General features: G+C 42.8%; 1 protein-coding gene across 5 annotated transcripts; it reads right to left on the bottom strand.

Moving 5' to 3' along the window:
* Positions 1-9,102: 9,102 nt before the first annotated feature.
* Positions 9,103-25,925, bottom strand: TCAIM (T cell activation inhibitor, mitochondrial). Of its 5 annotated transcripts, XR_014517705.1 has the most exons (13): positions 25,646-25,925; positions 21,277-21,346; positions 20,662-20,797; positions 19,192-19,345; positions 18,079-18,331; positions 16,443-16,565; positions 15,817-15,914; positions 15,040-15,131; positions 13,657-13,889; positions 11,882-12,013; positions 10,639-10,787; positions 10,246-10,413; positions 9,103-9,337 (listed from the first exon to the last, which is right to left on the bottom strand). XR_014517705.1 is itself a non-coding variant. In XM_083468372.1 (12 exons), exons 2-12 carry the CDS (start codon positions 21,303-21,305, stop codon positions 10,388-10,390), a joined length of 1,425 nt encoding a protein of 474 aa, XP_083324498.1. In that variant the 5' UTR covers positions 21,306-21,346; positions 25,646-25,925; the 3' UTR covers positions 9,103-10,387. The 5 variants fall into 5 exon arrangements, 3 of the variants coding, with proteins under 3 accessions (XP_083324498.1, XP_083324496.1, XP_083324497.1); XR_014517706.1 differs by having other exon boundaries at positions 10,246-10,787; XM_083468372.1 differs by having other exon boundaries at positions 9,103-10,413.
* Between the last annotated feature and the right edge of the window lie 293 nt (positions 25,926-26,218).

A 26,218-nucleotide genomic window follows, 5' to 3' on the forward strand; every position in this document is an offset into this window, starting at 1 on the left:
ATAGCTGTTATTGGCACAGGCACATAGGGATACAATAAAAGTGGCTGCCTTAGGAATTTTACCTTCTATTCCACATTTTAACCTGCAAGATGCTAAAAACCTGACATGTAGGGTTGACAATGGAAGATCGCCTTAAAGTCTAGTTGCCATAGCAACATCTGCATCCCATATCTCATAACTCCATTTGTAAATCCATACTTATTTCTTTCTCACTTTTTCCTCCTTTTAAGCTTTCCATGCAGTGAAACTCATGAAAAACGGACAGAGAAATAATTGGAGTAAAACCTGAAATTCTGGCAATGACTTCAGTGTACATTCGGAAGCTGATTAAAATTAAAATCCACTAGGATCTTTCATTAAAGCCTTGCTGGAAAGAGCCAAAGGATTTAGGTTAGTGCAGAACATTGTTAGGAATGCCTAATAATGTCCAGGAAATAGTCTACTGGCAATCACTCTACGCTGGAGAGAGAGAAAAGACAACAAAAGTATTCCGAACTTATGCATTTTTTAAAGCCCAAAGGAGAATCTACCTGCAGGGTAGAATGAGGATAACTGAATTTTACATAGCCATTCATATGTGAACCCCAGTACCATGTAAATTAACTTTTTTTAAAAAACGGACTTCTGTTTAGATGTTTTATTATTTTGTTTATTATGATCTAGTGATACCCTACATGTATCACTTAATGGGCTTCAGCCCATAACATGGAATTTTAATTTAATCATGTAGGCTTACATTAATTCCTCAATATATCTGGTCTCTCTTCCCCTTCCTCTACTATTTTATTTCCTCCACTGTCATCTGCTTGGGGCAGAGATCTGTCATGTTTGATTACAGTGCTGTGTAAAACACCATGCACAAAGATTGTGGAATTCCCTCCTGGGTGAGATCCAGTGAGAACCCTTTTTTGCTCATCTTGATATGCATACAAAATACTTTTAAGAAAAAATCCAGTTCGCTTTTAATGCATGTTCCTCAGTTTTTATACTGGTAACTGCTGGCACTCTTAGTTTTATGCTCCTGGGCATTATTGGAGTTTTTTTGCTGCCATTTTATTCTTATTCGTGATGTGTGTTTTCCCCAATATTATTTATTCAAAAGCATTTCTACATCTTTTTCTTAAAACACTCTCTCTCTCTCTCTCTCTTTCTCTCTCTCTCTCTAATAACAATATTTGTTATTCTTCATCGCAGGGGTATTTGTGGAGGGGACATATTAATTGAAAATGCCTAGTAAATCAAATTGGTTCCTACTGAGGGTTTTTGGTGAGACAACATGAAAGTGATGAGGAATTCAGGGTTGGAGTGATCACTCGGTGATATTATGGCGGTGGACAAAGCTGTATTGTAACTTCAAAATAAATGTGTTATATAAGAACCTGAATAACAGAAATAATAAAAATCCCCAGAATTCCCCATGAAGGACCATCTGAGGAAACTGTGAGCAAGGTGAGGAGCACACTCAACAAACTACAGCTCCCAGAATCCTTTGAGGGGCGTCAAGACAGTTAAAAAAAAACCTATCCTAGTGCTTTAAAATGTAGAGGCTGAATTAAATAATTTAGGTGGCCCTAATCATTATCGCTAATTGAATTATTGGCATTAGGAATTGTACTATAATTTGGTGTTGTTATAATAAAGCTATTATTGGATGGTAATTGAAAATGAATAAAAATTATTATTATAAAATGTAGAGGCTGTGTTTTTTAAATACCTGTTGGCTTTATTTTGCACGGCAGACGCGTATGGTTGCACACATGCATACGTTTGTGGCGGGTCAGGCGTCGCATCCCAAATAGCCGTGTGGACGATGGTTGAGCATCTCAACATTTTGACAAGGCCTCTCTGCTTCAGCCCAGGGAATATCTGCTTCAAATAACGTGGAAGGGTCCCTGTCCGACCGCCACTGTAGGTTGCCTCTTCAAATGAAGGAAATTATCCAGGTTTTCTTGCCTTGAGGCCCTGTGGGAGTTATTGTTCGGTGCGCCCGGCGCGCCCTGCCCTCTGGGAACCCTTGGACAGAGCTCAGAGTTGCATTATCTGGGAAACGCATATCACTTTGCTTCCTCATCCTCGCTCCCCGCTATCGTTTGTCCTCTCTTTTGTTTTGTTTGCTCGTACAAGGTTGAAAGGGGGGGGGGGAGAATACAAATCTACAGATAAACTATATTACAGTCGGGAGACGGGCCTTGCAGGAAGGGCGCTACCTTTGACCTCTGCAATATCGGATGCCTCTTTGTTGCCGAGGAAGGAATGTCACCCTGTAACCCTGCAACATTCAAGGGTGACAAAGGAGTGTTGCTCAGGGAGCCGGTGAAGTGGCGCAGGCATTTCGCCGGAGGTTGCCTAGCAACTGTCGAAAAAAGGCAAGGTTTACTCCGAGTCAAGTTGAGAGGATATTGGCAGCATCTTCCTTCCGGGATGGTGTCCCTAAGGGGCACCACACAAACACATAAAACGCGTATTCTAATCTTAGTATTGTCGTTCCACCGTGTGTTTTAAATAACACAGGTGAGGGGCTTTTCTCCAGCCACCACAAGACTAATAATATAACAGGATCTTTTCCAATAGAGGGTATGTGTGTGTGTGTGTTCACTCCCACCATCAAATTCAGCAGCCAAATTGCATTTTTCTGGGGATGTGGGCAAGCCCAGACTCGCTGTCATCATTTTGACTTGGAATCCATAAATGTCTTGGAAACAATGTGCAAATGGATCGCATGAAACCTGCCATACCACTCAGGGCCGGCCTACCCGTGAGGCAAGGCAAGTCAACCGCCTCAGGCGGCAGAATCCATAGGGGCAGCGGATCCTGATGTAAATCTTTATTTCCTCCTTGTTCCCGATGTGGTTTTTCACTCCCTGCCTTCTCCCCTGGTGCAGAGGAAGGCACCATTTTGTGGTTCGCCTCAGGTGACATATATAACCGTTGCCGATCAACTAGACTCCAGTGAGAAGAGCCAGGATGGCATCCATGACTGATTTCCCTGCTTTTATTCCCTCACCCCTCTTTACGGCACAACTGCAGGCTCAATGGAAAGGGCCAGTGTGAGCTGGCTGAGGTTGATGGGAGCTGAAGTCCAGAAACATCTGGAGGGACGCAGGTTCCCCATCCCTGGTTTAAACCAAAGTGACTTAATCTCAGGGGGGGAAAACAAAACAGTGTAGCACTGAGGTAAAAAAACGGAACCACGACAAAAATAGGCAGAGTACTATGGAAAACAAAGCACAATTTAAATTATAAATTCAGAGGGAGTGCATAACGCAAAAGAGGAGAAGCAGAAGCAAACGAAGCAAGCAAAAGCTTCAAATGTGGTATACGCTATACTGTTAAAGCACATTCAAATTCCCTCAAAGAATTCTGGGCATTGTAGTTTACCTCTTGCAGACTTATAATTCCCAGCAACCCTAACAAACTACAGTGCCCAGAATTCTCTGAAGGGAAAGGATGTGTTTCAAATGTGCTTTATTAAAGGTCTTGTGTGTAGGCCCAAAAGCCTTCCTGGAGGACCAGGACTGAACTTGGCCTTAATGCTGAAACCTGAAGGACTTCCCTGAGGAGGCCATTTCATGAAGTTGGTGCCATCACAGGTGTGAGAGGCCCACTTCTAGTAGTCACCCACCAAACATCGGCTGGCAGGGTGCTGCAGAGTGCACCCAAGGGTGCTCCTGTGGGGAAGATGGTCCTTAAGGGACTTGGTGTTTATGTTCTTCAGTGGCCTTTAAATCACCACCTTGAATTTAATGTAAAAGAAAATGAAGAAAATAACAGCCTATTGATATTGAAGTAGGCATCTTTGCTCTGCTGTTCTAGGTGTCTGCCTGAAACATTTTTGCTTATGCAAGCCTATGCAGATAGGGAGGGTCGACATACAATTTAATGGGTGGTTTTGTTTTTTTAAACAAATTATGTCTATTTTAACTACTGGGTTTTTGACCTTTTTTTTCTTTTAGGTCAACATGTTTTTAACTTCTGACTTTTATGTACAGTTTTAATGTGCACCGCTTAGATGTTTCATCTGGTTAAGCGGTTTACAAAGGTTAAAAATGCATTCTGCAGATGGCTCAAGACGGGGGTGGAATAAAACCCCTTCCCTACCCTGCTAAAGGTTTGTGTGCGGAAAATGCAATACTCGAGGAGTTAAAAGCAGAAGTGCCACTTCAGACTTACAATGCTGGGCCTGTTGTCCCCCCAAAAAACTGCGTTTCACATCTGGCTCCAAGGCACTTGAGCTGCAGCAATTATGGCTTTGTTGACTCCGTAATTGGCCTAATAAATTACACTTTATAATTAGGGATTTTGTGTGTGTGTGTGTGTGTGTGTGTGTGTGTGTGTGTGTGTGAAGGATAAGTAGTCCAAGAGTAGCAGGCAGGAAGATGGTGAAGGGATGGGGGTTGTAAAACAGTCAAAGGCAATTGATGATCATGAATAGCACCAAGATCACGCTGTAGAGATGGTTTCGCTCCTCTTAAAAGGGGCTGCTGTTGCTGTTGCTGCTTGCTGGAGGATGGGGAGGCCCAGCTAAGGAAAACAGAGTTGGAGAGAAAAGCAGTGTTAGAATACAGCTGGGGTCATGACACTTGACCTTTCCATTCCTTTTCCTCTTTGAAACCTGATTATCTCTATTTTTAGGCACATGGGTGGAGGAGGAGCGAGGAAGCAAGGGCAGCTGACCCTGGCACGCTAGGCTCTCTCAAATTTTCTAGCCCACTGTAACCCCATTGTTAATGAGGTACTGCAAGCAGCGCTCCTTGAAACAAGCTCCAGCTGCATCAGAAACGGTAGACTTGATTCAGAGGCACAGGTTAGCTCCTTGGGAGTCTCTCTTTATCCTTCCCATAATCTCTCAATTTATTTAAATAAGAGGGAAGGGGGCGTGTAGAGATAGAATCACCATGTCCCATGAATAGCTGCACCCAATATTTATATAGCAGTTTCAGGGTGTGCTTCAGCCTGCCTGACCTCACATCCCTTTTAGGCCACTACCACTACTGATTTACACATGAGAAATTAAAGACACAGCAAGGGCATATTGAGATTATAATACTTATTGGCCTTGATTTTGACTGGTTTGTGCAAGAAAGGTGCAGGGGTGTCCTCTAGATGTCTTCTAAATAGTGCTTGCATTTGGTTATTGCATATAAGAATGCAGAGCAACCGTGGCTCTCAGATAATCTTCCATCCAGGCAGATTTACAGGGCCATCTTCGTAATAATGATGATAATAATAATAGTAATTTTTATTTATACCCCGCCCTCCCCAGCCAAGGCCGGGCTCAGGGCGGCTAACAAGCAATAATAAAAACAAGTTGAATGAATACAACTTAAAAACAAGATTAAAATACAACATTAAAATATTAAAATGCAGCCTCATCACAGGAGGAGAAAGAAAAAAGAAAGAAAGAAAGAAAGAAAGAGGGGGAGGGAATCAAATTGGCTCCAAGCCAAAGGCCAGGCGGAACAACTCTGTCTTACAGGCCCTGCGGAAAGAAATCAGATCCTGCAGGGCCCTGGTCTCATGAGACAGAGCGTTCCACCAGGCTGGAGCCAGTGTTGAAAAGGCCCTGGCTCTGGTTGAAGCTAATCTAACTTCCTTAGGGCCCGGGATCACTAGGGTGTTGCTATTTATGGACCTTGAGGCTCTCCGTGGGGCATACCGGGAGAGGTGGTGTAGGTACGAGGGTCCTAGGCCGTGAAGGGCTTTAAAGGTCAAAACCAACACCTTAAATCTGACCCTGTACTCCACCGGCAGCCAGTGCAGCTGGAAAAGCACAGGGTGAATATGCTCCCAGGGCAGAGACCCCGTGAGGAGCCTCGCTGCAGCATTCTGCACCCACAGGAGTTTCTGCGTAGCCCCGCGTAGAGCAAATTACAGTAGTCAAGCCTGGAGGTGACCGTCACATGGATCACAACTCTGTTCAGACCATAGGTAGCCAGTGCGTGAGTATTCAGATATTGCTTGACTCCTCCCATCATTGCTGAACATTGGCCACAGTGGCTGGGGTTGATAGAGGTGTTGGAGTCCAACAATACATGAAGAGCACCAAGCAGAAATGCCCATGCCCATAAGGTAAAAATATTCCTTTGAGTTGTTGCTGTGCAAATGTGATTCTTCTTCTCTCTTTCTCCCACCCTCTATTTGCTTTCCTGATTATTACCATCACTATGTGGAATGCAACTGGCCACAGGCACCATTGGGTGCCATGAGTGTGCTCAGTCGGTAGAGCAGAAGACCCTTAACCTCAGGGTTGTGGGTTCGAGTCCCACATTGGGCAAAAGATTCCTGCACTGCAGGGGGTTGGACTAGATGACCCTCGGGGGTCTTTTCCAACTTTGTGATTCTATGGTTCTTTGCGAGACTAGACATATCCACATAATCACAGAGCTAGAGTGCAAATGAAGAACTTCCACTATGTGGCTGCTGTAAAAATATTTCTGCTACTGGTAAAGGCTGTTAAGATTTCCAAACGTTTTCTACCTGGGTATTAGGTATTAACCACCTATGGCTAATAACTCATGGGAAGAATGTATTTCCCCAACTTGTAAGACTCTTCTGCAGCCATGAAAGTCCATGAGGAACAGCTCATCTCCTCTGGTCTTTAACAGTCCAAGAGCACAAAATTTACAATGATATAGCACGAATGCTTCAGTGTTTAGAACATATACAAGCTTAATTTTGGGGTGTTTTGATGCACACATTCCCCTTATACCGCAGGTGACCCAAGAAAGACTGTACCTGTATCACGCATTAAAAATTGGCCCGAAGACCCCAAAATAGTATAAAGACTCCCCGCCCCATCTGCAGTGGAAGACAGGAGTGTGACAAGAGCATAGTTATGCTTGCAGATGAACACACTTTATTTAAAGAAAACTAGAGTTATGGGCAACTGTATCTACTGGCTGCTTAGCAACAAGCTACTGGGAATGCCCATCAATTCTCAGTTTATAATAACCTGAGACAGATCTAGTTTTTGTTTTCCCTTGAGGGTGTCTCCCCTACTCAGCTCTATAATAAATGCTGCATAGCTATGCATCCAGCACATCGGGAAATAATGCCATGGAACATTTTGCATTCAGCTCGCTGAGAATTGCCTAGCCAGCAGGGTGTCTGCAAGCATTATTAATCACGTAATTAATCTCATAGTGTAGCTCTAAGGGTGTTATTTTTTTATTTTAAAAAATACACTAAAAGTGCCATTTGAGAACTGGAATGTATGTATGAGCAACCTGCACTCTTTAGGGCCTGTACCAGTCATTCTCCCCTTGACTAACTTGTAGAATGGGTCATTATCGAACCTGCGATACTCCTAATACTTAGGAGGAAGGACTATAGCTCAAATGTAGAGTATCTGCTTTGCAGAGAGATGGTAGGTTCTAGCTGCTGGGATAGCTCTGTCAGTAGAGCATGAGAATCTTAATCTCAAGGTTATGAGTTTGAGCCCCATGTTGGGCAAAAGGTTCCTGCATTGCAGAGGGTTGGTCTAGAGGATACTTGTGGTCCCTTTCCAACTCTACAATTGTATGATTTTATCCCCAGCATCTCCAGGTAGATGTCCTCTGTCAAAACTTGGAGTGTCACAGCTGGTCCACATAGACAATGTTGAGCTTAGATGAACCAGTGGTCTGGCTTGCTAGAAGGTATCTTCCTGTATTTTAAGCCTTTTAACCCTAAGTAGCATAACAACCAAGAGCTTTTGGCTACAATACAGTGGTACCTCGGGTTACATACGCTTCAGGTTACATACGCTTCAGGTTAGAGACTCCGCTAACCCAGAAATAGTACCTCGGGTAAAGAACTTTGCTTCAGGATAAGAACAGAAATTGGGCTCCGGCGGCGCAGCGGCAGCGGGAGGCCCCATTAGCTAAAGTGGTGCTGCAGGTTAAGAACAGTTTCAGGTTAAGAACGGACCTCCGGAACGAATTAAGTACTTAACACAAAGTACCACTGTATTTATATCAAAGACTGGCCAGCATATACCTCCTCTGACACGAGACAGTACAAATGCCATAACAATCCCAATTGTAATTATCTTCTTTTTGAGAGCACTTTTCAGTATAGAAAGATTGTTCCAGACGACAGCACTGGTAGCTGAGCTATTTCCTAAGGACGCTAAACCCCAATACATTGGTACCTCGGGTTACATACACTTCAGGTTACATACGCTTCAGGTTACAGACTCTGCTCACCCGGAAATAGTACCTTGGGTAAAGAACTTTGCTTCAGGATGAGAACAGAAATCATGCTCCGGCAGCATGGCGGCAGCAGGAGGCCCCATTAGCTAAAGTGGTGCTTCAGGTTAAGAACAGACCTCTGGAACGAATTAAGTACTTAACCCGAGGTACCACTGTACTTGATTGTTCTTCAATATTCCATGGTGAAACAGTAAAGAACTTTGACCTTCTTACCTTGGGGTTGAGAGCATAGAACAGAATATAGGTAACAGTGGAGAAACTTTTGTTTTTAGCTGGGCTCCATGCTTTTGCTCCTAACTCTGATTTTCAGGATTCTTTTGGAAAGTCTGCCCCCTACTGGCAAGGCTTGGAACTAGTTTGCAAATACAATGTTCACACTATTCTCTTCTTATATTAGGAATAGGATAGCTACATGTTTTGATATTCCATATGGACAACAACAGGAAGGCTCAGTTATATATGAACATGTAAGGCAGGGCATATTGTGACCTATCAAATATAATGTAGATCAATGGCTTTATATTGCAGTCTTGCTAAGAGCTTGACACTCACACCCCTTTTATTTTTCCAGTTCCAGCCATGAAGCAAACATAGGGTATGTACTGAGCTGCTGACAGGGTGCCATCTATGGCTATTTATTTATTTAATTTGTACATTGCCCTTCATCTGAAGGTCACAGGGCAAAAGGTCACAAATACAAAATGAAAACACAAAATGTGTAACAAACAAAAAACCCTCAATGATCCCGTTCTTCCAAACACATTCAAAAAGCCACAGACTGATTAATCAGTCAAAGGCCTAGGAGGAGAGAAATGTTGATAAGGCTCATTGGACTAAGTGGGTAACACTGAACAGGCCTTTTATCAACCCCTTTCATCCAAACAATTAAACCGTAAAAACATTAGTCATGCAAGTTTAAGACTGTTTTATTTCTGAAGAACAACACTGACATCTCATCAGGAGTAATTTAAAAATACTGACACAGGACAACGGAACTTTCAGACTAATGACATCCAGCAGCACTCAAATATGTACCCAGAAGCTTAGGGATCATTATTTGAGAATATGAATGCCATCAGCTTCCACGGAAACCAAAGGTGTTCCACTACTTGCACTAACAAAAGTGTTAACACCTCTTCCTTTCCCTGTTGAGAGATTTCATTGAGTTAGTCATACATTATAAACACGTAAAAACGAAAGGTATTTTTTTAAAAAATTTAAAGAGGAAAAACAACAACAGTGCTGCATTTTACCCCAATGAGATGAAACCAAGTACTTGGTAGACAATCTCATGGCAAACTGGTTTCCTCAATACTCTTCCTCACACTAATACTCTCATTTGGTACAGTTTGCATGCGTCTTTTGCGTCTGAAGACGGCAAGACACGTCTTTTAAGGTGCTTATTTCAGGGATCTGACTTTTCAAACATTAGGGATTTCATGCAGAGTAGGTTTCCCCACTCTGCATAAATAAACTTCCTTCTTTTGACACAGGGGTATCCGGTGGAGCTTAGAGGGCCCTGTGTCTTATGGGTAGATTCCCCACAGTACCTAGTAATGTGAACAGGCTGTTTCTGTGTGGACATGTACTATGCTTTGGCTAGAATAAGCTGTAAGTGCACCTGGAGAGAATCACACACCAGTCTCATGGCTGAAAAGAGTACAGTTTACAAATCAATGTGCAACACAGTAAGTTATTTTGTAAATTTCATCTTAAAAAAAATTTGAAAGTGCAATGCTAATGGGTAAAGGTTTTCCATAGACATTTATAAAACTTTGTCAAAACAAGCTGTACTGTACTTCTGCAAAATAAATACTCTGCTGTATGCTTTATGTACAAATGCTCAACTAGAATATTGGCAGCGTCTGAAAAATATCCATTCTTCAGTTTTTATAGTCCCAACAGTGGGGGGGGGGGGGAATCTGTGCTAGAGATAAGCTTCAAGGCCAACTTCAATTCTCTAAGTACAATTTCTTATATATTAAAATCCATACTGTTCATTTATATTGGAGGATGTACTGACAGATTTTGAATATATAAAAAACCCACATGCCTTTGTCTTCTTTAGATTTCATCCACGTTTTGCACATCTTGTCCCCCAACAGATCCTTTCAGTGATCACCCTGAAGCAGGCATATCCCGGACTTCACATAGGAACCACTCAGCCTTTTGTGAGGCTGCATAAACAAACTGACTTAGTAGTTTGTTGCTTTAGCAGCAGCTGAAAACCAAGGAAGCGTCTTGGATTACTTGTAGAATACTGGCATAAAAAACGAGCATCTCAATAATTTAGTCTAAGTAGTTCCGACTGTTCATTTGCTTCCTAGGAAAATATTGGACTGGTCAAGTTTACTCAGTTGGTGCCTTCAGTGTTTCCAGTTCCAAGGAATACAGAGGTCTCCATCCTGCATCACAGAATAGAAATGAGAAATGCAGAGATGCATGCCTTGCAAGTTGGGAAGCAACTCCTCCTCCAGCAGTCTATTGCAAGAATGGATCATCTGTACGCAGGAAACGCTGGGTTCTTTGTACAGCCTTTGGAGACGAAATTTCTCAGCTGAAGCCTTGATCAGTTTCTTCTCTAACACCATTGACCTGAAATAATAAACATAAACTAAACCCCCATTCCAAAGTTATAAATGTGAAGGGGAGAAAATACAGAATTGGTTCTTGTGTTTCAGCTTTTGGAAATATCCATTCCGCTACAAGAGACCCATATTCTCCCCCCCCCCCCAGTGTTTCCCAAACTGCAAATAATCAGTTTAATGGATGGCTAATCTTGTACCCAGCTGTGGGGGAGATCAGAATAAAGGAATACAGTGGTACCTCGGGTTACATACGCTTCAGGTTACATACGCTTCAGGTTACAGGTTACAGTCTCTGCTAACCCAGAAATAGTACCTCGGGTTAAGAACTTTGCTTCAGAATGAGAACAGAAATCGTGCACTGGCGGCATGGCAGCAGCAGGAGGCCCCATTAGCTAAAGTGGTGCTTCAGGTTAAGAACAGTTTCAGGTTAAGCACGGACCTCCGGAACGAATTAAGTACTTAACCCGAGGTACCACTGTAGGTCCATAAATGACCATATAGCATATATTCAACACAAAAAACAGTGACAATTTGTTGTTGACAAAGGACACCTGGACATATAACGGGCCCTATTACCTTCAGTAACTTAGGGCCTCATCAAACCTAAATCCGGCCCTGGATATGCACATCCCATCCTCTGTCTTGGGCTGCTAGGTTGTCAGTTGCACTACCACTGTATTCCAGGGTTTTGTCTTAGTTATCATACCCTTTTCCAAATTCCTAGTTGGGCCAGGAAAGGGAGGCAACTGAACTAGTTAGCGACTGGCTGGCACTAAGGCCAGGTGAAAACTAGGTCCTCAACCCTCTCTCATGCTCCCCGCTCACCATGGTGTGTGGTTGTATGTATATTTGCGCTAACACATCCAGATGAGAACCTAGAGCACAGCATTTAATAGCAGGGCAAACTAGGCAAGAGGTTTTTCACAACTTCCTGAAGCAGCACACTCTTATAATCAGTGGAGGGTGCTGGTAGTTTTTAAGTTGAACTACACTTTTTACACACATTTAAGTGTTGGTTCCTCCCCATCAATCTCCTTGGAAACCTCCCAAGATGTCAAGCACAGAACGGAGCAGTAGCACTGAGCTTTAAGAAGCACTTACTCTTCCTTTCTTTTCAGTTTCTCTCGTGCTTGCTGTGCTTTAGTGATCATAAACCACTGGAGTGCTGCTGGATCACAGGTTGTTGGGATGATGAAGTGCCCTAGTTCATGCAGATATGGTGCATACCTGTCACTGCAATAAAACAGGGACAGTACATTAAGGATAGTGCAAAAAAGCTGGTGGTCCGTTTTGTATGGAAAGTTTTTGCTTAAAGTAATATTCACAATATAGAAACTTAACCCAAGAAGATAAGTCCTTATTTATTGAATCACCCATATGCACATGCTTATTGGTACTCTTAAATAATGCTAAAACATTAGACAGACTAGAGTTACCATTGCAGAAGCCATGCTGATTCTGCTTCTTTGAGATGCTTCGTAATTCTCTATTTAATGGTACTTTTCATCAGTGTCCCTGGAACATATATTAAATCTAACTGGTCTGTAATTTGCTGGAACTCTTAAAAAAAATGGAGCTGTCAAGGAGGAAGTTCCTGCCTCCAAAGAATGCTCTGTAGCTGTTGCTGCCACTGCTGCTGCAGCAGACAATATTCCTTCAAGCAGTGGCTTTCAACCAGGGTGCCGTGGCACCCTGGGGTGCCTTGAATGATGGTTAGGGGTGCCCTGGGCAACACTGGCCTGTGTCCCTCTTTCCTTCCCTCTCTCCTCTGATGCCCTCTCCTGTCTCTGCCTCCCAAAGGCTTGCACAGCTCTTTATTGCAGCAGCCCTGGATACAAGCTCCGCAGGTGGTCCTCTGGGAGGCACCTCTCCTTGGGGCAGGAGGGCACCTCAGGGATGGCAGCAGCAGCTGCCTGGAGGACTCCCAAGGAAAGGGGAGAGGAGGCTGAGGGAACACTCCACAAGGGTGTTCACAAAAGGGTGAGAGGCTGCCAGCTTGGCAGGGAAGGGGTGACATAACTGGGCTCCTGAGCCCCATGGGGTGCCACAAATGGAATGTGGTTTAAGGGAGCCATGGACTCAAAAAGGTTGAAAACCTCTGCCTTAGAGGCCAGATCTGCTGCCCTTGTGGATCCTTCTGCCCAAGGCAGTTGCCTCACATTGCCACATGAGTGGGCCAGCCCTCATTACTGTAATGCACAATGCTTTGCAGACAGTTCAGAAATTGCAGCTAGTGCAAAAGTCAGTGGCCAGATTGCCTGCCAGGGGAAAATGGTTTAACATGTAACAACTCTGGCACAACTGCACTAGCTGCCAGTTAGTTTCTAGGGTCTGTTCAAAGTCCTGGTTTTAACCTATAGAGTCTTGTGTGGCTCAGGTATCCAATTAACTCAAGGACCGCCTCTCTGCACATGAACTAACCCAACCCAGCATTTGTCACCTGAGACCCTTCTCAGGCTGCCCTCTGAGAAGTGTGTGGAAGGTAGTAACACAAGAATGGACCTTTTATTGATGGCTCCCCACTTGTGGAGTTCTCTCCCCAGGGATGCATGCCTGGCACCATCACCATCTGTTTTAGGCACCAGGCAACGAGATTTTTATTTACCCAAGCCTTTTGCCCTTAGTTGAGAGGGTAACTAGCTATATCTGTGGCCTCTTTGTTGCGCTCATCCTTTTAAGTGGGGTGGGTAGGATTTGTTTCCTGTATAATAAAATCATACCTACGTGGATGAGCACATTAGGTCTTGTTTTACTATTTGGTTTTAACATTTTGCCAATTTCTATTTTTATTACGCAAGTCCCTTTGAGACACTTTGGTACAACAAGCAGCAGGTTAATATATATCATCATCACCGTCCATCTTCGCAAATGCACACCTTTCTAGAATCATTTGCAACCCACGCAGGCTGTGAGGGTGAAATGGGAGCCTGCTGTTACGCACTCGATTGTAAAAGCTGTCCAGGACAGAGTAATACTCTTCAAGCATCAGCATCGGTTGAAGCTCTTCAATGTATCCTACTTGTATGCCTCCCAAAATATGGCTTATGCGGTCCTCCAAAAGCAGCACTTTTTTCTGAAGTGCAGAGTAGCTTGGCAATCTCTCAAAAATCTGCACAAATTAAAAGGTTTATTTAAGTGGGTGACATGATCAAACACAACCAACTCCCACCCAACTGTCCAAATGTACGTTTTAGAAACTCTTTATCAGCAGAGAGTTACTGTTAATGGAAAATGATAAGCTCCCGGGCTTGAGACTTGAACTTTCTACCTAATGAAATCAAGTTGGAAATATCTGTGAGGGGTTTTAGGCACCAATTTAAGGATTTTGTAATTTCAGCAAATCTTATGAAAATGATTTAACGTTTTTACAACCTTGTCAGGTGACTCATCCTGTATTTCCATTTTGATGTATTTCGGTTTGTTCTCACCTGTTAATGCCGTTTCAGTTTTTACAAATTTTCATTTGATAAAACAGTAAAATCACAATAATCTACGGTAAATAAAATACAGCTGATAACCCAGGGACACCATTTATTCACTTCAGATTTTAACCCCAGAAAAGGTTTAAGTGCACGGCTATTTTTTAAACAAAAGCATTAAATTGTAAATAGGAACTCTGGTTAGTATCAGCTATAGTCAAAGTGGCTCTGACACAACCTCATAAATAAGCTCACATAGACTACTAGCCTGCATAACATTTCACTAGCTCCTTAGGGGCTAGCAGAGTGGGATGCTTAGCTTTCTTCGGAAGCCCCCTCACTCGCCTACACGTAATTCCTTGCCAAATGGCTACCAGACTAGTGCTTTAAATACAAGACGGTACCAACATATCCCTTAAGGCAGGGAGGGGTGGGAGGGAGGGAGGAGGGAGCTCATGAGTTAGGCCTGCCCTGCACTAGCTCAATATATTACAGAGATATCAGAACTGCAGGAAGGCTTTAAAAAAAATGCATTCATGTAATCCTTAACTAGAACCAAAATATAGCTTTATAAGTTATCTTTTAGAGTTGTGAGTTAGTTGTTTTAGACATTAAGGCACTAGAGAAAGAGTCAATTACTGTACGCACATACAATGCTGTAACTCCACTTTCCAGCAGCAAGACACCACAAACTCTCCTTAAGAAATCAGTGACAGGTTGTGTCAACCAGAAACAGGGAGGTTGCCCACATAATTTTTTGCACTCCACATACATATTAAAACAGGCTGGAAACGGCAACTTTTAAAAATATATATATATAATTTAGTTACCAGTTCTTACTTTGGTCCAGTGGTGGTGAACATCCATAGTTCCTAGCATAACATGGCCTGTTGCACTCATGCCTGAACGGTCTGTAAATATCACTGTGCGACCTATTGAAAAGAGGAGGCATTTTGGGGGGGTCACTATTCACAGCTGAGCTTTTTTGGAGTGGGGTTGACTGACAACAAAGGGAATTTGTCTTGGGATTCCAAAAGGTTCCCTGTGAATCCCCTGCTACAGATCTAAGGTCTCTTTTAGGCTGTCCTCCACTAGGCATCTCTCTCTAGGCCCGCCTGAACTCCTGGCACCCACATACATAAGTAAACCCTATGCGTTAACACCAACATAATCTCATATGGGTGCTTTGAGTCATCACAGAGATCAGGGTCGGTAGGATAGGAACATACAAAGAGCTCTGCTGGGTAATTCCAAAGGCAATGGTGCTCTCCAACAGGAAAGCTTGCAAGTGGGGCCTGAGTGAAATGGCGTTCTCCCCACCTGCAATCCCCCTGCAGCTTGTGTCCAGAATAAACTACCTCTGACAGACGAAGTAACATATAGCAATTGTGCTTAGTAGCCACTAATAGCTTTAGCCTCAGTCAATGCAACCTTGGAGACATGTAGGATCTGAATCATTTAGGGCTTTAAAGTTCAAACACAGCACCCCACATTCTGCTGAGAAGGAAAGCAGGAAACCAACTTGCACCAGCTTAAAAGATTCAGAATTTTCTTTAAAGAGCAGCATAATATCATTGACAAGTGAAAGGAAAAAAAAACTGTAGCAAAAGAATGTACCTTTAGCATTCCTTAGCGCTTCTGGGCTTTGTTGAGCTAACCGACTTAGACTGTGTAGCTGGCTGCACCGATGGGCGATACCCCAGCTCCTCTGCCATCTAAAAAAACCAAACCAACACCAGCATGTTTCACTCCTTTTAAATTGCACAGCAACTTAGGTAACAAAAGAGTGACAGAGATAGTCAATGAAATGCATTATTATTTGTCATTAGCAGACAAGCAGCTTTGAGCAATAAGAACTTGATCTATAACTCAAATAGAAACTTTGACCATTTGGATGAATGGGTGACTGCCACGGGTGTCTATATAGCTCTTATCTAGTTTTGTTCTAAATATATTTGCTTTTTTGTGTTCTTAACTATTTTTTGCTGTTGAAACAATTGTGTGGGAGGGTATTAAAACATTGATGCACTGAACACAGCTGCTTAAAAATGCAACTAAACTAAGAATAAAATTGCATTGACCATTATAACACTTGGACTAGCATTGTAAGCACACATTTCTGGTACCTTTAAAATACATTTGCTGGAGTCTATCACATACCAGCAGTGTTGCTCTGTTCCACCCTTAATCTTAAAAAAAATAAAAACCATTGCTTTTTCACACAGTTTAAGTTAATTTGTTACCTGATATCAGAGAGCTGTAGCTGATGAGAAAGTTCACCTTTCAAACGGTCTAGCTCTTTCCTGAGTGGTAAGCTATTCTTCAGCTTCTTTTCTGCACTTTGTTCATTACTATCTAACCAAGAACTAGAAATCACAAAGAGATTTAAAAACACAGTAATTGGGCAAGAGGATTAACGCTAAACTTTAAGCAGAAATCTAAAGTGCTTATGTATCAGAAAAAGTGTGAGAGCACATCAGGAACCTTCTTAAAATTATGGAATCATAGAACTAATTGTAGAATTGGAAGGGACCACGTGGGTCATCTATTCCAACCCCCTGCAATGCAGGAATATCTGGCTCAATGTGGGGTTCAAACCCATGACCCTGAGATTAAGTCTCTCATGTTCTACTGACTGAACTTTCAATTAATATTTATCTAGCACACAGCCAGCCACACCCTCTTCCAGGATGTACCATTCCACCTCCCTGTTTTCTCTCTCTCAAGGTATCTGGGCATTCAGTACCAATTTAGCATGCTTAGTCTTCACTGGGTTGTTTTGTTTCCCTCCCTGTGAATTATCTGTTATATTTCTGCAAACCCCTGCAGGTTCCCCTAATCCTGCTGATTTGTCCATCTCGAGTGTGAATGCTGCCTTTTTGGCTACATAAAGATCCACACTTGGAGAATGACTTGCAGTTGTATACCGAACGAAGAATTTCTATGGGTTTGTTGATTAAAAGTTGTGGCTAGCCTCCCTATGGTGCTCTTCAAAACTGCCAACATTCCTGGAAGTAAATAGTTTGGAGGAAAGAACATTTTCATGGAAACCTGTATTGTCAGCCTGTGAACAGTTAGAAGGACTGATGGCAACGTAGTGACAACTATATACAGTGGTACCTCGGGTTACATATGCTTCAGGTTACATACGCTTCAGGTTACACACTCCACTAACCCAGAAATAGTGCTTCAGGTTAAGAACTTTGCTTCAGGATAAGAACATAAATCAGGCTCTGGCAGCGCGGTGGGAGCAGGAGGCCCCATTAGTTAAAGTGGTGCTTCAGGTTAAGAACAGTTTCAGGTTAAGAACGGACCTTCAGAACGAATTAAGTACTTAACCCAAGGTACCATTGTAAAGTTAAAGAGTGTGGCTGTCATTCTAGAATTGTGCATGCAAATTTCTGTATGTACTCTCAGGGATGGAAAAAGCATGTCGCTATCAGTAGATAACCAATTCAAATTGTGATGGTCAAGTCAAAGTCTATTTCACAAATACTACTTTCCCACATCCATCTATTTCCCAGTTAGGGAATCTGTGGGGTAGATTTTGGGTGCATGGGGAGCTGGGGGCTGCAGTGGGGGAGCAGCGGAAACTGAACTTCCATTGTGCAAGCTGAAGTCCATTCACATAGCATGCTTGTATGCCTGGTAGGAGTTCCAAATTCAACACTTCCCTACTCAAATGTTTTAAAAATTAATCATTCAAGTCTAAAATACGAGACACAAAATAGCTGTTTGGGATAAATCATATGCTTTGCAAGCAGAAGTTGCCAACTTCTACCTGTGACATCTCCTGGTGAAAAATCAATTGGTTCAAAATCCTGAAAAGGCCTCTTAAGACTCTGAAATTGAGGGAGGTGATGTCACTAAGGTCAGTACCTTAGTGTAGTTTCCATCCTTTGAGCCTGTTCAAGTTCTTCCTCAGGATCCTTGAATCCAGTAAAAGAGTAGTAAGTCTTGTCCCATTTGATAGGCCTGTGGAAGATTCTTTCTGCTGACTGGTTAGACGGAGTTGCCACTTTGCCATTCAAGATTTGGACATGCTCCGTAGATAAGTTACAGGAGTTCAGGATGTCCAGTACTGTGCTTAGCAGGTCCCTGGTGCGCAAGGTGAAACTGACTGCTCGAAATCCTACAAAATGCAAACCCAGAACAAGGCAGTATTTAACAGAATGCATTTCCTTATGCTTGCCTTACCAAAGATAATGCAAACCATGGCTTGCATGGATTAATCTCCTAGTCAACTTCATTAAACTGTAGTACTACTGTTATTAACTGATTTGATTTCAACTGACAGTGCTCCTGGACTCAGCAGATTAAGTCCCCATGCTCCAAGATTGGTATGAACAGGCTCCACTGTGAAGGCTTTTCCTAATGCTATTTTTGGATGAAGTGCACTACGGGACTCTGATAAAAAACAACAACACTGAAATATAAGCCAATAGCTGTGAAGTGCTATGGGCAGGTATGCATGATACTAAGACACAGAAACATCAGTGTATTTGTCTATTATCACAGCACCCTGCTCCAACAATTGAAGATTACTACGTATTAGATGGTAAATAAAAGAACTTGTTAAAAGTGATTATTCATAATTAATTCTCAGTTCATTGTGCTAATAACTTCTAGAACAGGATATAGTAAAGTGAGAAATAGTTAATATTTTCAAATCAAAAACTCAACATCTTTTTGATTTAGAGTCTACATGAATTTTCAAAAGTGCAGCTTTAATTTTCAGAAAAAATCCTCCCGTCTACATTTAGCAGTTTTATACACTATATTTTGGCTAAGTGAGGGAAACCATAATTTTATAGGGATACACAAAGAAACAAATCTGGTGGCTAAATCTAATTAAACTCTGTTTCAGAGGCTTCTTAGAAAAAACAACAACCCAGTGCTTAACGGCTAGAAATTTTAATGACAAGAAAATTTCAAGTACTCAAAAGCATTTTATTTTGTAAGGGGGGGTGGGACCCAAAATGTCTAAAATACCTGAGGAGCCAAATGGTTCTTGAACATTGGAAGGATTTTGTTCTTTCTCGCGTACGTAAAAAGTGAGCCGAGTTGGTTTTAAAGACCTGAAACCTGGTTTTTGGAGATTCTCCAAATAACCATTTAATCTCTTCAAAGAATTTTCATTGATCTCCTGAAAATAATTACAAGAAAAAGAATTACTCAAGTTTTGAATATGGCCCAGGTTAAAGCAAATACACATAAATTAACAGTGTCTGTTCACAACAACTTTTGATTCACAGTATATTTATATGGAAATGTGTGTAGTTTACTAAGACTGAGGAAACTCAGGTTCAAAAAATCCCTATTCTGCCATGAGTTACGTTGTGCCAGGCAGCTTTTCAGCCTAACCAACACAGAGAGCTGAAAAAAGAGTCATGTTCACCATCTTGAGTCCACTGCCTTTCCTCTGAGGCCCACCTGGTGCCAGGGTAAAATCTGCATATTTACTCAAGCTTTTAGTAACTGTTAATCTCACAATATAATTTTATAATAACTGTCATGTGTTTCCAAGGGACCCTAGGGTTCTCTGGAACACATTATGAAAATATATTTTAAGTGATATACAATGGTACCTTGGAAGTAGAACGGAATCTGTTCTGGAAGTCCGTTTGACTTCCAAAGCATTCGGAAGCTCCTGCAGCCAATCGGGAGCTGCAGCCGACGTTCAGGTTCCAAAGAATGTTCGCAAATTGGAACACTCCTGGGTCTGCGGCATTCGGGAGCCAAAACGTTCAGTTCGCAAGGCATTCAGGATCCAAGGCATGACTGTATTAGAGTTTGTCTATAATACAAATATCTAACAGTATCTATCAATTCAGAAGTCCCACCGAGTTAAATGAAGCTCAATCTCCATACTGTTCTCATTTTCTATTTTTATGTTGTGAACTGCCCTGTAATCTTCAGATGAAGGGTGGTGTCAGGGAACTGACATCGGAGGGAGAGGCGAAGGGGAGGCTCCCAGATGATGCTGGCGAAGGACCCAGCAGCAGGGGGAGAAACAGCTCAGTAGAGGGGGAAGCCATTCAGCGCAACACCAGGGATGAAGGGGGGCAGACGGGGGAATTGGAGAGAGGGCTCCAGGACTCTTCACTGGACATCAGTGAGGAGAGCCCAGGTCCTCCGCTACCCACGCCTTCCCTGCGCAGAAGACTCCCGCGCAGTGAGAGGAGGAGGAGACTGGGTGTCAAACAACTTTTATGTTGGAAGAGGTTCAATAAACGCCCACTGATGGATTCTGCCAGTGACTGAGACAGTCACAATGAGAAGGAGCTGTGCAGTCAGAAAGGTTTAACAAGGCAAATTAACTGAGAAAGGCACCAGCTTACGCACGAGTAACTCATACATATTACAGGTGGCATACATTTTTTAAAAAAAACAATAATAATGATGATGTCATGATAGGTGTTTAGGATTGCAGCTTAAACCACTGGAGAAAAATGTATTTACCCTTTCTCTGGGATGCTGGCCAAAGAAATCTGGATGCACTGCAAAATAGAATGGCCGTAGAGCATTGACAGCATCAGCCCCTGATAAAGCTCTTGCCTGGATAACATGCTGCAATGGTAATTTATTGAGACATAACCTAAGAAATAAAGATGAAGACTAAGTTAAGCAGCCTAAGAGACCACGAAATGCTTAAAGGTAAATTGCTATAGAGATGGGAGAATTCTGGGACTATTTAAATTAGGATTGGGCTATGCAGATAATACTTGTAACAGTACTAATAAATTTAGAATTATATAAGCATGCACTCAGAACTATCACATCAGTGCAATAAGCAACACAAAACCATAGATAATTTTCTGGCTGCTACTTGGAATCTGATTCTGTCTTAGATGTACAAGTACACATTCTTCCTATGTATGAATTGCCTACTCAATGATGATGATGATAAAGTACATTTACCTCTATAGTTTTGACCGCTAGATCTTCCAATTTACAATCTTACTTCTAATTTACAATTCCTAAAACTAAAAATTTAAAACTCCCAGAAATCAAGCCAAAAGCAGATGTAATAATTTATATGCTACAATTAAAAGTGTAGGAATAGAGCCGCCTTACCTCCTCACAGTCCCCCAACGGCAAAACATCTCAATTCTTTTAATCTTGATTCCAGATCGCCTCTAAATTTCTTTAAGCAAATAAAACATATTAAACATGTAATTAATGCATTTAGTTTTGTATATGTTTACTTTCATTTTGCCTATACTTTAAGCAACAGAATTTGACTGTGAAATTACAATCTGGTTTTACGTAAAAATGTTCACCAGTGATGCTAAACAGTAGCAGGAACAACCACTTTAAAGTTGTTGTGACACAAGTCGATTAAAAATTGAGAAACTAATTAAAAGTTTGTGTAAGCAAGTAAACACAAAAGCCTGATAATTTCTATACAGTACTAATTTTTAATTAGAGGGCCTTTCCTCGGCCCCAGTACAATGGTAAGAGCACACTGACTAAATCAGATTACAAGGAGATGCTGTTCTAGTTAATTCCACCCTGAAGGAAACTTTAAGGGAAATAAAACATATTCTTGAATAGTAAAGGCATTGCTGACAGGGAGAGATACAAGCAAATATGTGGGCACTCATACATCCTTTCTTATAAATAAAATAAAATCAACTGAGGAAAAGAAGAGTGCTTCTCATCATGGGTACTATCTGAAAGTCACATGCAACAGTCACAACTAACATGTATTGCACCAGTACTAGCTGGGTTGGCTGCTGGGTGGTAATTTACACGTTTTCCAGGATACAATTAAAAATGCTACAGGAACCTGTTGCCTGGAGACCACAGAAGAGCAGAAAAAAAGTTTAACTATATATTGCAGGCAAAAGCAACTTATAATAACCACTTCCAGTTTTTTCAAATACCAGTCTTTATAGACACACACTTGCACACAAAAGAAAAAAATGTTTATAAATATATGAAAATCTGTGGTAATCTGGATTTTAAATGTAATCAAGGAGTTGCAAGGGACCTCAAGCGTCACCAACCCCTTGCTAATACAAGAAACCTATTACAGATAGGTAGCCGTGTTGGTCTGCCATAGTCAAAATAAAAAAAATCCTTCCAGTAGCACCTTAAAGACCAACTAAGTTAGTTCTTGGTATGAGCTTTCGTGTGCATGCACACTTCTTCAGATACCTGAAGAAGTACCTGAAGGTATCTGAAGAAGTGTGCATGCACACGAAAGCTCATACCAAGAACTAACTTAGTTGGTCTTTAAGGTGCTACTGGAAGGAATTTTTTTATTAAGAAACCTATTACTATAGCATCCCTGGTTATCCAACCACTGCTAAAAAACCTTAACGAAGGAGAGTCCACAACCTTACAAGACAACCACTGTCAAACAGTTTGTTCCATCAGGAAGCTATTTGTGATGGTCAGTCATAACCTTTTTTTGTGTAATCTGAACACATCAGTTCAGGGCAATACCACCAACTGGAGCATAGAATCAGATAACTGTAAATGGAAAGGGACCCAAGGGTCATATAGTCTAATGCCCTGCAATGCAGGAATCCCCTCTAAAGCATCCACGACAGATGGCCATCCAACCTCTGCTTAAAACCTATCAAGGAAGGAGAGTCCACCACTTTCTGAAGGAGTCCATTCCACTGTTTAACAGCTCTTACTGTCAGAAAGTTCTTCCTGGTATTTATAGTCGAAATCTTCTTTCTTGTAGCTTGAAGCCATTGATTCGGGTCCTACCCTCCAGAGCAGGAGAGAACAAGCTTGCACCATCTACCATGTGACATCCCTTTAGAGATTTGAAGATGGCTATCATATATCCCCTCAGTCTCTTCTTTTCCAGGGTAAACATACACAACACCCTCAACTGTTCCTCATATGGCTTGGTTTCCAGACCCTTGATCATATTGGTTGCCCTCCTCTGTACATGTCCCAGCTTGTCAATATCCTTATTAAACTGTAGCACCCAGAACTAGACACAGTACTCCAGGTGTGGTGTGATAAAGGCAGAACAGAGTGGTACTATTACTTATAGCTAAAGCTATTCTATGCAGCATCAACAGAAGTACAGAGTCCAGATCAAGGGAAGCTCTATTATGTGAAGACTGCTTTAACCATGTTAATATTTGCTCCAGCCTATCCCTTATGTTTGGGGATATATAACGCTAAACAATGGTTTAGTGCTACATGGATGAGCTGCTATGAGCCCAAGCAAAAATCCCTCTCCCCTCCTATGTGGCTCAGAGGATTTCTGTGCAGATAACGTTGACTTTTCAACTTGTACAAATCTGGAATATGGCTTAAAACAAACTGCTTAGTTAAGCCAGCTTCATAACCCATGATTTGAAGGTGGTTTGCTTTGAACCTTACCAGTTTTTGTTGTAAGTGAGGATTATTGGTTTGTAGAATGTGACAAGGCAACATTACAGTGGTACCTCGTGTTACAGACGCTTCAGGTTACAGACTCCGCTAACCCAGAAATAGTACCTTGGGTTAATAACTTTGCTTCAGGATGAGAACAGAAATCGTGCAGCAGCAGCGCAGCGGCAGCGGGATGCCCAATTAGCTAAAGTAGTGCTTCAGGTTAATAACAGTTTCAGGTTAAGAACGAACCTCCAGAACAAATTAAGTTCTTAACCCAAAGTACCACTGTATTTGAAAGCAAAATAAAACTCAGCAGGAATCCTCTTCCCAGCAGCAGAGTATAAAGAAATGGAGGAGCACTCAAGCCCAGTGCTTTTCTCAGTCTCACCAGAGATTGTCCAGGTAGTGCTAAACCATGGTTTAGTGTCATGCACAAACACATATTAGCAGGTTTCCCAGGTTTCCAAAGAACACAATCTAAATATCTTAAGTTATGGTATAAAGCTACTTCAAATGCACATAGAAAGTCAACATAGTTCTGATTGCTTAGATACATGCACAGAATCCCTATTCTTCAGAACTACATAATGCCAATACTTAGAAACTCTGAATGGTTTTAAAGCGTTTCTTGGAAAGCCACACACAATCTCCCCAAGCTTTTAAAACCTTATTGTATACAGAAAAGGAGCAGGAGGGGGGTAGGAATCAAGATCATGCCAAATGGAAATTTGAGATACAGCAGAACAAACTATAGACAAATGATTAGCCACCTTTCAAAGGCTGTACAGTGCATGACACACAAAGGTTACCATAAAAACTGCAGACTCAGGACAAAGCTACTTAAGTTTCTTGCGGAAACAGGAGAGTAACCTCTATGAATTGGCAAAGTGGCATAACACACTCTGATTGGCTGAACAAAAAGGTACATTTTAACAGTACAGCTGATGTTTACAAAAGTACAGCATAAGGTAAGCATGTGAAGGATCACACAGGTGCCTAGAGATTCAGAACTTTTATATGCCAATGACCATCACATATTGACTTTGGGAGATACAAAACTATGCCGGCAGCCTTATACAGTATTTTTAGATACTTAACCATTTTTGTCTCTTTTTTCCTCTTTGTCGAAAACCTTTAATAAAATTGATCTAAATACAGGGGGAAATGCAGCCTACGACCTTCATTTGTCATTATGCTGCGTTTGTTGCCAACCCATCCAGTTAGCAGTTCAATTCCGAATAATAGAATTGTAAGAGTTGGAAAGGGGTCCCTGAGGACTATCTAGTCCAACCCCTTGCAATGCAAGGACAGGCAGCTGTCCCGTACGGAGATCGAACTCGCAACCTCAGCGCTATTGACGCCACACTCTAACCAACCGAGCAATCCGGTTCAAGTTCAATGAGGCTTGTTTGCAAGTAAGCACTTTGAGGAGCGCATATCAAATCTTAAGATGGAAAGGGAACTTAAGAACCACCTGCAGCCGGGGCTACCATAGCAAAAGGCTCCAGATATGATGCTCACGACCCCATTACCTTATTCCCAAAGCAGGGCAGTGCCCGGCTTTATTAACACGCCACTGTAGGGGCCAACTCCTAGGGACTGAGGTCCCTTTGTCCACCCCACCCCCCAATAAAATATTTTAAGGGGGTGGCCTTCCCAAAGTCGATAGGCATTGCCATTCGGTCATGCGATTATATGGGGTGGGACTCTCCTGCCCCCCATATTTTATTCCAACTTGTCACCCCTACACGCCACAGACGCGAGCCCCCCTTCATGCCAGCGCGCCTCGCTCCAGGTGAAGCAGGCCTAAATCACTTCGAAACTGCGCGAACCTCCTGCGAAACGCCGGTCCCGTTGCTTTACCTCAGCGACGACGAAGGGGGGGGACACCAAACAAAACAAAACAAAACCCCAGCGCTTCTTCTTTCCCCCAAGCCAAACACTGTGAGGAAATCACTGCACACCAGCTTACGTTGGAGCGCTCGGCGGAACTTGACCCGTGTCGAGCCGTTCAGACGTTCGGAGAAGCAGAAAAGTCCTCCCCACTCTCAAAGCCCCCAGCACTCTCCTCCGAAATCTCACCCGACAAGCTCACCTTACTCCTCCTCGCTGTCCCGCTGCTGCCGCTGGGAGAGACGCGGCCCCCATTGCCTCACGCGGGGCGAAGCGAGCGCTCGCCGAAGCACCGGGTTGCCTGTGGGACTCGGTCGCGTCGGCCGGTGACCTCGCGGGCCTCTGCGCGCGAGAGGTACCTGAACCGCCGGGAGGTCCGCGAGGGGGCGGGGCCGACGCCGTCACGCTGACGCCAGGAGCCACAGGCGGAGGGCGGGCCGGAGGACGCACGCCTCCGAAGCGCGGCGCTTTAAGGCAGGCGGCGTCAAGCAGGCGTCGCCACTCGCTCCTCTCCTCCGCCTTTCTGCGCATGTGCAGCAGAGGCTGCCGTTGGCCCTTTGCTTTGAGCTGTGACGGAAAGCAGTAAAAAGGCCGGTGGGATATTAGCGGCCCGGGACATTTTGCCGCCTGAGGCGAACCACAAAATGGCGCCCCCTCTCCCTCCCCCCCCAGGCAGGGGAGAAGCGGAGTGATGTGCCATAGCAGGAACAAGGAATAAAGATACTGTATACATCTTGTCTCTATGTGGGACAAGAAGCTACAGTTAGAACTGGAT

This window comes from Podarcis liolepis, assembly GCF_965112155.1.
Source record: "Podarcis liolepis genome assembly, chromosome: 12".
NCBI lineage: Eukaryota > Metazoa > Chordata > Lepidosauria > Squamata > Lacertidae > Podarcis > Podarcis liolepis.

Excerpts from the sequence above, each read along its gene's own strand:
- TCAIM (XM_083468370.1), bottom strand. The coding sequence starts at position 21,305 with ATGTTTTGCCGTTGGGGGACTGTGAGGAG. Across the intron at positions 19,346-20,661 it reads GCCAGCATCCCAGAGAAAGG|GAGATCAATGAAAATTCTTT; the intron begins GTAAATACATTT and ends AATTATTTTCAG. Across the intron at positions 10,788-11,881 it reads AAACTGAAAAGAAAGGAAGA|GTCAATGGTGTTAGAGAAGA; the intron begins GTAAGTGCTTCT and ends TTATTATTTCAG.